General features: G+C 29.9%; 1 protein-coding gene across 3 annotated transcripts in view; it reads right to left on the bottom strand.

The window, feature by feature from the left end:
- Positions 1-12,791, bottom strand: part of LOC121117579 (tetratricopeptide repeat protein 39C) — a 57,247-nt gene that overhangs the window by 20,278 nt on the left and 24,178 nt on the right. For all 3 annotated transcript variants that reach the window (XM_040712030.2, XM_071888272.1, XM_040712035.2), the window contains 4 exons: positions 10,775-10,994; positions 854-1,166; positions 590-790; positions 361-529 (listed from right to left, as the gene is read on the bottom strand). In XM_040712030.2, coding sequence (XP_040567964.1) covers positions 361-529; positions 590-790; positions 854-1,166; positions 10,775-10,994 — 903 coding nt within the window. The remainder of the gene's footprint in view (positions 1-360; positions 530-589; positions 791-853; positions 1,167-10,774; positions 10,995-12,791) is intronic.

Raw genomic sequence — 12,791 nt, 5'->3', positions numbered from 1 at the left:
TTCTTCCTTTATTTTTCTCATTTCCTTATTATAGGAATAAGAATACTACTAAGTAAGAGTTGTATAAATAATTAAGATTAAAATATAATTTATATTTGTCACTTAAGCTCTAATTAAGATTTTTTTTTCTTTTTTTAAAAGGCTAGAGGAAAAAGGCTTTTTAGTTTTCTCACATTCATTTTCAAATTGTTTTTTTTTTACTTCTTCATTTTTCTTGCTTTCAAATATAAAGAAGGGAAAAATAATATTATCCATCAAATAAGGCTTGATTAATATATATATACTCTTATATATCAATAAAAGAATGGGAAAATGAAGAAGGAATGGGTCTAAGATAGACGTGTTCATGCAATTAAATACCTTGAGTCGATCCACTCTTCCTTGAAAAAAGAGAAATAGAGCTGAGGTAGAGAAGTCTGCTTTGGAGCTGTCTATAAGCCTTTGAGCTGCATCTGCTCCGGATCGAAGATTCGCACCATCTAGTCCAAAAAAGGGGCGAACGATGGTATGGAACCAGAGAAGAGCCAATCTATAATAGATATTATAAGTATGTAGATACTTATCGATAATGAAATGGTAGTGTACTCACGTGGCTAATGGCCCTCTCATATCTGATCCTTGACGAGTAAAATGAAGGGCTTGAATCCCTGTTTGTCTGTCCCCTTCGAATCCCAGAAAATGAATCACATTTAGTAATTTAGGGGGGAGAAGGGATACGGCGAGGTGGAAAAGTCCAAATCCAAAGGAAACTGCTGACATGAGTCTTTTGATGTTTTGTACGTCAATCAATCTATATTAAGATTAAGTTATGTACACAGTTATGTATAAGGAATGGATTATTAAATAGACTTACTCTAAATGACGCGCTGTGGCTGATGACGTAGTAATATCCGATGGAGACTTCCCATTGGGCGAAGAGTCCGCGATGGGGCCGTTTTTAATAAGAGAAAAGAGATTGAGAGGGACGGAAAATGAGTGAGTAAATCCGCCTCCATTCCTCTTGGAGTTGGGTGGTCCGGGAAATGGACTACTTTCGGAGCCTTCTGAAGATGAATCGTTTCCACTGAGAGGAGAACTTCCAGTTGAGGAAGGAGATTCTCGAGGATGATGGGTTTGAGGTGTCGTGGTGGTTTGGACCGATGGCAAGTGAGGTGGGGGTGGAGGAGCTACAAAAAGCAAGAAAACAAAGTATGTTAAGTACTATGAACAACACTATTAAGATATATATTCAAAACCTCTAGTTAAGAGTGATGGAGAGAGTAATCACTCAAAAGCAAAGCTTTATTGAGTATAAAATATCCAAAATCTTGTGTACATTTACATTAAGGAAGATTTATCTCATAAGGATTTTATTTGCTAAATAAATAGATGAGGCATAAATCCAGGATAAGCTATCTCCTTCCACTAGTTCTATTCTATGTAAGTATCTATGTACATAAGCAGTAAATTATTATTTTCTATGAAATATATAGAAAGCATAAAAACAATACTTAAACACTTTCATAAAGAACCATTATAATCAGGTTCCATTAGGAATATGATGTATACATATGTATCTATGTGGGTAAACAGATAAAAATGAAAAGGTGGAGGGGGAGGGGGTGATTCAGTTCTACTCAAATAATTATTTTTTATCAAGACTGGCATAAATATTATATAGGAGAGAGCACAGGACTAGTTGGAGCACTTTCTACTTTTTGTCATATTACCAGTCGTAGGGAAAAGTCCTTATATGCAAGTTTAGTCTCAAGACCTAGAATATTCCCATAAAGTACTATTCAAGTCCTCAGAGAATAAAAGATACTTTAAAGAGTATTTTAAATCCAGATACAAAATTGAAATGACTTTTGAGTCTTTGATTTTGTAATCAAGTCGATCTCAAGTTCCGCATCTGCATATAACGCAGCTTGTAGAAATGATTTTGAGGTTAAAGTGTGTTTTTTGTTTTTGTTTTTTTGCAAAGTTACTTACTAATTGCAACATTTGGCATCAATTTGAATAAATAGTTAAGATTATTAACCTGTAATATCAGTGTGTGTACTTTTTTAAGCACGCTTACCGTAACAATGAGACAATAGTGATTATCGATAAATAATAATAGTATTTAGGGATCGGTATTATTGAAATAAAATTTAATTTACCTAAAAATTCATGTTTTAAATAATTTAATTAGAAATTTATGTGTATTTCCCGGATTTTTTTAGGTGTCCGTTCAAAAAAAAAAAATTCCATTAATAATAACTTTCTTACAAAACCTTGGTGTTAGTCTCCGTTTTTTATGAGCAAACTACTATATACGCAACTACTATATATTACATCAATTCATACGACATGTTCTGTCCTCATGAATGAAATAATAATAATAAGAGTTGTAGGGGTAAAAAATAATACATATAAAGTGATGACTAATGATGAGTCATGGAATACTTTAGTCGCTAGAGCACTGAACGGTTCTGCTTTACTTCATTGCAAATACTAATTATATTTTACATTCAGCATTTTTTTATGTTAGTGTATAACAAAAACAAACAAAAAAAGTTATCATTGTATTCATACTCCGTGCTGCATGCACACACCTGCAATATTTCATTAACCTGACCACGTTGTTATTTCTTAGATCAAAATATGTATATGTCATACATCAGGGAGCACATGTACACACGTTCGACGCTATATGCTGCAAGATCTGCATTGACTACATTCTTACGTCTTAGATCAAAAATTCCTTTATTTGGTAGAAAGAATCATGCATACAGATAAATTTTGTTTTATTAATACGTATATGGAAAATCAATAACAATTTCATCCAACTTAACATAATTAAAGTGATATCAAAAAATTGGTATTTAAGATTAGGGAAATTTTAGATTTTTAAATAATGACTTTGTTTGTTGTTTTTTTCCCCATTTTTTGTTCAATCATTTAATCCCCCCCCTGCAACTAAGATTAATTAACTTGCCCCCCCCCCCTACTCTGTGACTCCTTCCAAAACGAGTATATCCAATTAACTCCATTTAACTTTTCAATTAATCACAAATAATTATATTATTATAAAATAAAAAGAGTCAAAGCATCTAAGCTGATGCTTGAGTTTCAGAAAAAATGAATGAAGAGGGGGAAAATGACGCCCAGGCTGTAAGAGGATTTTGTTTAGTCAAAGAAATGCACTAATGAAAAGTGCTAGAGCCTAACTCGTAGAAACTTGTAAGAAATTGAAGATCACTAACAAGCCTCATTCTCCACTCCCTTACATACTAAAGTATTATGGTAATGAATTATTTTTTAGCAATAACATTATCTTCTATATTAATAAAGTAAAGGTTATCTGTATATATAGTAATTAAGAATAGTAATTTTTTATCTAAGAAATAAGAATGAAGTTATTTCAATTAAATCTCTAAAGCGGACGTAGCGGAGGCTCAGTCAAGTAGTGCCTAAAGCCTAAAATACTTCCTGGTTCATCAGTCACAGCCCCATATACAGGTATTATTTTCTGAAATTTTTCTCGAAAAAAATTAATATTTGAAATGTAAGTTAGCAATTTTTCGCAAAAAAATGTAAAAATTTGAAATTAAAAAAAAAAAATTATAACAAGTTTAATTTTTGGAGAACAGCTGCAGATTTTTCACATTTTTCTCAAAAAAAAAAAATATTCCAAAAACCAAGCCCCAACCAAAATATAATCCTGCGTACACCCCTGATTATATTTATTATTTTCTTTTTGATGAGATAACATCCAAGTATTGAGTACTTACCTGAATGTTAGCTAATGGGAAACGGAGAGTAACAATGAAAATATGTTTGGGGGGGGATTGTCTTGTATATTATTAGAGCAAAGTTTGACTGTTTGTCGACAGCTAAAACTTCAAGCAATGCCAGGTACAACCGCTATTAATGATATGAATATTTTATTCCCATTATTTTCTAGGGTAACCAAGGAAGAAACTTATTCAGATTTATTCATAGAAAAATAAGAAAATGTTAGGGTTAGAGAAAAGGTTAGTCGTAAAGAAATTTAATTTGAGGAAAATTTGTGTGTGTATGTAGAAATATTATGTAAATTGTTGAGTTTAGTATTGTAGCGAGTAAAGATTTAATGCTTGAGTGAGTTAACTCAGTCAAAGTTGAATTACATATATTATTTCTTTGTATGTGTGTCTAATATATTTTCTTTAAGAAAGAAAGGGATAGAGTTTGTATAAAAAATGTAGAGAGAGGATTTATGATGAAGAAAATGGATATTGTACTATACATATATTATAAATAGCTCAGACTATAATGATTTAAAAGGCAATATAAGAGCAATAACTAGTGTTGGATTCGAGGACTTCTCAAACTTGCCCAAAACTAGACTGTACGAATCCAGACCATTTTCTAAAAAATACTTTTTTTTATTTTTTTGACAAATTTGACTTTACATGAACTCGAAGTATTATTACAAAAAAAATTGAAACATTCTAGACATTACGATGAGTCACCCTTCTACAGAGTATAACTAAAAAAGATAGTCAAAAATTCTGCAAACCACATTGTTTATGTATAATTTCTTTGTCCTAAAATGCATTATTTAATTACAACATCATTCATTGCAATAATCCATCATTTCATTTCGATCGATTAAAATTGCATGATTATTATGTATCTATGAATATTACAACTGTAGGCATTTGAATTTTATAATCTGCTACGGAATACTTATATTTTAATCATTGTATTAAAATAGCCAAAAATTACACCCTTAATATATTGATCCTCCATGGAATATTCAATAATTGTATTATCCTCATCCGAAGTAATGTAAATCCTTCATTTAAAATTATTTAGCACATCTTTTGGTTGCAACTTGTACAAAATCGTAACTTATACACAAAAACCGGGCGTTTGAAAAGTCTTTGACCACCTATATGACGCCGATTATAGAGGTTTTGTAAAGTTTCAATTAAACTTTTCCATTCCTCTTATCTGAATCTTTTAGTATTTACAATATGTTGCCCTATTGATTCCAACCCCTGTAGAGTCCATCACAGCAACATCACCAACCTTAAAGCATCTGTGGAGTCCCATTGGAGAAGGATGTATGTACTGCCTTCCTACATCCTCTGGAAGCTGTAATTGAAGTTCGTGGAAATCAAATTCATAATCTTCATAATGTCTAAATAATAAAAGATTTTTAAGATCTCCTTGTACAACTTCATTCAGATCTGTTACGCATGGTTATTTGTGGAATAATCCAGGTGGTCAAAGACTTTTCTTGAAGATCTGGTATAAATGGAAATGCTCACAAAATTTACTTCCACCGAACTCAAATATCGTTATATTGCCCTAACTAGTATAGAGTTTTTGTTTGAAAATCCTAAAGTAGTCTAAGACATGTATAATTCTAACTAATTCCGTCCAACTTTTATCTTACTGCTGGAGTAAAATCCTTTTCACATAAACAATCGGTCCTGATTCGGTCTCACTTTTAAAACAGAAATTTAATAGAAAAAATGCCTTGTTTTTAGAAAAAAATAAAAATCATGTCTACAATTTTATTTCATTTAAAATTTCATTCCACTGTTTCTAACCGCACGGTCTAGAGTGTAAACCGAAGTATACACTTCATTTTTCTATAAATAAAAAAAGACTCAATACCGAAATGAAACAAAACTCTGTCTCGGACCGAGTCCACGACTAATTCTAACCTTAACTCGACTCGACGCAGAACTCAAAAACTCGGAACTCGAAAATTTTGATTCGAATCCAACAACACTAGCAATATTATATAGGTAGAATAATGAGGAATAAAATATTCCATATTCTTCACAATTTAAATTCCGTTTTTTTATTAAATCATTTCTCCCTTTATTTTTGGAACTAAAAAAAAGATGCTAGGATACGAAATATTAGCTAATACATTTATTGCCTCTCTTCTTTTCGTCAAGATTGAAACGGAATTGCAGTATGTAATAATAATAATAATAACAAGGGGGAAAAAGAAATAAAAAGAATCTTTGCAATAAAATGAAACAATTGTAGCAAAAATAAATAATAAACACTGAAAGAAAGAGGAAGAAAGAGAAAAACCAACACATTCTTTCTATTATCACCAAATGCATTCAACTTCCCAGTTATTCTTACATATTTATTTATATTTATACTATGTTTTATATATGTATGTATGAGTTACATAATAATGGTCACACAAGCAAATTTGAATTAAACTTCTTTAGGGCCTCATTTTTTGGGGTGGTAGTGGTTCTTTAAAAACAAAGAAAAGGACGCAAGACTTTCTCTATACAATGTATTAGGGTTTCTCTCCTGGGATTTCTGGTGCTTTACACCTAGGAGAAACTATCCCATTTAATTATTTCATAATATAAGTTCACTTAATTTTATATAATTCAATATATTAAACGTCAGCGGGTGCACCGGGATTCATATACCAATACAGCATAAATATTAAAAGTGAATATGATATACAGGGAGCACTGTATAAAATAATGAAATCACACAGGCGTTTACTCATATGAAAAAAGAATTAAAAAAAGGAAGTACTTTATATAAAATTAAAATTAAATGAATGTGACTTTAGATAAGGTTTAGAAACGAGCTAAATTACTCCCTGGCTCTCATGTGTACTTAACAACTGTTCAACACCCAGCAGCATCAAAAATTTAGGTCGTCTATTATTTTAGTTTCATTGTTGTGCGTCGGATCGGGTTACATAATTCCAATAACCGGGACCCGTGGGATCTAAAAAACCTGTGTATAATTAGTAATAAGGATAGAAATGGAGAAAATGGGAATTAAAAGTATATGAGTAAGGCTAATCTAAAAGGAAGACAGTGCAGTTTTCCCCTTTTTCCTTTTCATTTCTACGAATTCAAGCCTAAACAAAAAGATTGTCAATTGTTTTTTTGTTTGTTTATTATAATGTGTTATTGTGTACGTTGATAACTGTGTGGTTTTAATTATTGATTATAATGTGTTGCGAAATTGGGAGATAATCCCTAGCAGAAGTTCAAGAAAGAATTCGAATCCATTTTAAGGATCAACATCGAGATTGTACTTAAGAACACCAGGAAGCCATTCTTCATGAGTCAACATATTTCATTCTTCCATAATTTAATAACAGCAACATTCTCTGGGAAACACGTGATTTGATAATTTAATAGTAATATATGCTTATAAAAATATAGTTTATAGTGGGTCTGAATACTTTGTTGGCTCCAAATTGTAATACAAACATTTATTTAATTGAAACTTGTATTTTTATTTACTTTATCTATACATGCATATGAAATAACATGGACCAGACGGACAATTTAGTACATGAAACTGTTTTAATCTAATAGTATGTCATAAAAAGGCTATATTTATATGGTTTATCCTTAATCAATTCCTACAATTCTTTATATATTTTACCTCTCCTTTCTTAAAATATAGGCCTAAGCGTCTTTACTCACTAATTGGGTGCGCTCTTCTCTTTTTTAGTACTCCTTGGTCAAAATAATGAACTAAATCCTCACTTGTAAGTCCATTATAACAAACTATTCTAATGGCTGTCTCAATTTTTAATGCTAAACGAACCAAAATCTCCATGAAAACTAACAAAAAAAGGGTTCAAACATGCCACATTTATTAATTATACAAGTTAAGCAAACTTTACTGTACCAAAAATCTTTTGAATTACTGATACAAAATTTTGAAATTACTTAACCCTTTGATCACGAATCTGATTTTTTTTTCATATCAAAACTGCTTTTTGAGAGTTTTCGATTTTGATTTTTTATTATTCTGAGAGAGAAAAAAAAAGAAAATTAATAAATTCAAATGTGAACAAGTAAACAATGGAGTTTTTATACGTTATTTTATCAACCTCTTATTGATTATTTCCTCAGTAAAAGTGAAAACAAATCAATGTTGCACCTAAAGCAGACCTTCTAAAATCAAATACTAATTTGTAAATGAACGTTGTTTTATTTATGCTTCGAATGAACACCTTTGGCGAAGAAACGATTCAAACCCAGACGTGTTATTCATTATAATAAAGAAAACCATAAAATATGGTGGGTTTTTTACATTTAAATTGCATTTTCTCAAGATTGAATGATCCCATATAAAATATAAGCACATATTTGAAATAACAATAAATTTTGCAAAGAATACGTTAATCTCTTTGTGGGTTACTACTGTTTGTTTGTTTTTTTACTAAAAAATTGTGTCAAGCCTATAAAAAGGTAAAAATACTTTGTTGGAATTAACAAATGTACAGAAGTTACATTAATTATAGCATGAATGCATTTATAAAAATATATTTTATAAATAATTTAAATAAAGCTTTAAAACGTAGCAATATCGAGGATATTGTAATATTTTAGGAGGGATTAATATTAATACATTATGTAAACAAGAAGATAATAATATATTTTCTAAGAAAACGTCAATAACATGAGATTTTTTTTTTTTAATATTTTGTTTCTCATACTTTTTTTGTTTAATATATTAAACAGAGTATATATAAATAAATAAACCGGAGCAAATGTGTAAAAAGTAATAATTAATTAACATTATAGTTTATACTTGTTGCTACAACGTAGAATTTCAACTAATATTCCAAAAATCAATCTTTAAAAAAAACAGTAAACAAAAAAAAACAATAAAATTAACAATCATAACAAATATTTATTAAAATTTCTTATAATCATTTTTAACATATTTCTTCCATTACGTAAAATCAATGAAAGGGCCGTGCAAAATTAAATGACTCAACCACTGATTTAGGAATTTTCATCTCGAGAGACACACAACAGGCGGAAGCTGTCAAGATGATACCTCTCAACTCATCATTCCAGATAGGCTGGAATGTAGTTATTTGGCTAGCGATGAGGGCTTTACAATTAAGAGTTGCAAAGTTAATACATAAGTTCTATTATAATTTTTTTAGAAATTCTCTGAGCTATTGTTGAGATTAAAGAAGTATTTTTGTTAGCCAAATTGGTACACATCAAAAGTAAAAAGTACAATTCACGGTTAGTTAAAGTTATTTTCCATTCTACAGCTGGATATTTTTTTTTTGAAAATTGAGATCTCTAAAAAAAAATGACCCAAAAAATTACAAGAAGATACCTTTTTTTTCAATTTTTCGTCTAAAAATTCAAAACTTTTATCACGTGACATAAAGATGAGACAAATAATTGAAATATTACAGTTGAAATTAACACTTAAGCCAAAACAAAATTTTCCATATGAATGAAAAATAAAAAATTACGAAATGAAACAAATTGTGATTAAACAGAGACAAGACGAATTGAGAAATTGCTGGCAAGATTAATGCTAATACATACTATAGGGGGAGTTTTAAATTATATTAGGTGGGGTGGGGGCAATAGTTTGAAATCTGAACGACCAAATTATTTATATTTAGATACCTGGTATATAATTGTGCCCGGTACCTTAAACTATTTTGCCTCAAGACATCGTGCCTTAAATCATTTTGCCCTATGATATTTCGCCTTAATTTCTTTGTAAATGAGGTTAATACGACGTTATTGTTTAGTTTTGGTTAAAATTGATGCTCATTTTGAATTTTTAAATAAATATATGAAACGCATTAAATGTTTTTTTTTCTGTAAGAAAAATGATGGAAATATGTTCTGGCCTCATATAAGCTTCGTCAATCTTCTAGTATTTTCTAACATGAATAATTCATCATATTAATAATGATAATTAATAAGGGGACTTCTTCCGTTGGAATCGATTTTTTTTTTCACTGTTCGTATTATTTAATTGTATTACCTATTTTGTCTCTAGTACAAATTCATTACATTGTGAGATTTTGATAGTATGTATTTAATTAAATTTAGAGTCCTAATTCTATCACTATTCCAACAAAAAACAACCATTTAATGTTTTTTGATGTAATATACATTACATACTCGTATTTTGATAAAAAAGTTCAAAAAGAACATCAACTTTAACAAAAATAAAGAATAATGACGTATGAAGTTTATACTTATTTATACTTGAAGGCAAAATGTCTTGAGGCCAAAAAGTTCAAGACCAAAGTATCTAGCGTCGTATAATATATATATATGTTTGAATAATAAAACTTGAAGATACGTTGACCACAAAATCTGTATATGGTACAACCATATCAATTTTAGTAGCTCTGTGCTATGATTAAACAAAAATGTGTAACATAAATGTTCTTAAGGCCTTGGAATGGGTTAAATGGTAAATTTGAACTATTTTTGTATATATGTGTACATAGTATAATATACAAATGTATAAGAATATATCTTGATGGATCTAAACAGTCGAATCTGTAGGCAAAAAGTTCCATCTTAGTTTACCATTCTATAATTTTGTTTATATCTAATGGAGAAAGATATTAATGAGATAAATTAATCTCGTAAGGAAGATATACACATAAAAGAATGTGAAGTATAATAATAAGAACTACAGAATCACACCTGGGCAGTGGGATCATTAGGGAATAGGAGGAATTATGAAGAAGAAAAAAAACTATGCTTTATATAACATATTTGGCAATCAATAATGCCCTTTATTTAGGATTAACAAAAAGGATAAGAAAGAAAGAAGGAGAGTAAAAAAAAAGACAAAACGGAAAAGAAACCAAAGTTCTGAGTTTTCTAATTGACATTTTCAAATGAAGGAAGCTTTATTATACATCTAAGGAAATAAAATATCATATCATATTTATTTTCTTAGAGTAATACTAGAGATATTATGAGATTATAGTAAAGAAGTAAGGCATCCCTTCACTTACCCAAGAGATTCCCTTGGAGTCCAACTCGTTTTAAATAGAGACTGCGTATTTGCCCATAGGCTTTTTGATAGATTTTCCAAGCCTTTCGTAGAACCCATCCACCTTTTACATATGCTCCCCAATCTTGTTGTAGAAAGTTGATAATGGCAGCAAGGACTTGACAATCTGCAAGAATGATTTGCTGTTCCAGTCTCAGAGCTGCTAGGCGTCCTTCTTCCTCCTGTAAGGAAATAATAAGTTTTGAATAGGCCATTTGACACTTTTTATCCTGATACATATTCGACCAGGGGAAAATATACGCATATATGAACATATCTTTAGAGCCCTGTGTATTAAATTATACAGTTTCGTCAATTGAATCTTTCGATTAGTTTGGGAAGAGGGTTCGTTAAAAGTTATTTATAGTATGGATTTATTGTATCAAACATTTGTGAGTGTTGCAAATCGTAAGAAATAGCATATTAAACAGACGTGTAGCAATATATGTCACTGCTAAATAAATTTAAAGAAAATCGACTCTGAAACTTTAAGATATGATAGAAAAATAACTTTCTTAATTGATTTTATTGTGTATAGCTTCAATCAGCAGTAGCTATTCGATTAATTAACCGCGATAATTTTCAACAATGAAGTAGACGGTTAAACCAAATTAAATCAAAATTAAACAGATAACAAAATCTTCCAAATAGAGAGTACATAAAATTTATTATTAAGTTTGTTCGTAAATGAATCTAATAATTATTTGAAGTTGATCAAAAAATATCGGCACTCGATGGGAAGAATTTTCTTAATACCTTCAATGTGAGTACCAAATACCTGTATATATGTACATTAAGTCCATACACAGTACCAAAAGTAGGTTAAGCTTGTTTGGATAAAGTTGGAGATCAACCTCTCACTAATTTACGCAAGTACACAAGTAGTAAGCTTCTATGGATAGCACTTATTCCACATTTTGAAAGAACTTAAAAGAACATCCGGGAGGATAATCATAATGTTTTAAGCCCTAATTAAATATGAATTATATTTATAACAAGGAAGCTGGCTTATTTGTGATAAAAAGGAAGATGTCTATGTTTCAGGGCATGTCGCCGCAGTATTCTATTATATGTGTAATAACTATAACGTATGTACAATCTACATATCGGTCCAGGAAACTTCCTTTGAAGACTTATATACTTTAAATATGTTCATATATTTATGTATATAGATAAACTCTCATCCCGATTTTATTACACATTATTAAATTTCTTTATATTCAATTTTTTTTCCATACTGTCATCAGTCCCTTAGTTTTTATTCCTCCTCATATATTTAAACTCAATAATAATATTAATAAGGAAATTCCTATTTCCTCATAATTGCAAGCCTTTTCTCACTTTGAATACATAAATTATACATATAGGACTTGAACATAAGGCCCATGTCAATGCCATTTTTTTGAAGAGACACAAATTGATTACCGATTTATCAGCTTTTTCCCCTTTCTTTAAAATTAACCTTTCAAAAGCCAGTAATTATAATCAAACAAAAGTTTAAGCACTTATGCTATTTCATAATTTTCATATCAATCAAAATGTTAATCTGCCAACATTTTGAGACATCCTATAATTTTCCCCAATAATTATTAAACTATGAGTCCATTATTGGATAAAATACATTTGTAGGTGTTTTATTTTTATTGATTGCTAGTACACCGTGTTTGGGAGTAGCTTACGCAAGTATTTAGTGTCTAGTCTATAAATTATCAAATAAAGTTAAAAATTCATGGAAAATCTTTTAAACTAAGTTGATTATCGGGGCCAAAGATATTAATTAAGGAAAAAAAAGAGGAAAATGAGCTTATAGCTCTGCTTCCGGGTTTTCAAGGGTTATGCTATTTTATGACTTTGGCCCTCGGTTTTTTATTATAATTCTTGATTTTGTTTATAATAATTATTATTTATTAGTTTTTTCGGTTCGGTCTTAAATGATTTTTTCTAGACCAATTTTTTGGCCCAGACCGAGGACCGATTTT

This window comes from Lepeophtheirus salmonis, chromosome 1 (assembly GCF_016086655.4).
Source record: "Lepeophtheirus salmonis chromosome 1, UVic_Lsal_1.4, whole genome shotgun sequence".
In the NCBI taxonomy this organism is placed as follows: domain Eukaryota; kingdom Metazoa; phylum Arthropoda; class Copepoda; order Siphonostomatoida; family Caligidae; genus Lepeophtheirus; species Lepeophtheirus salmonis.
This window is presented reverse-complemented; position numbering and strand designations above follow the sequence as displayed.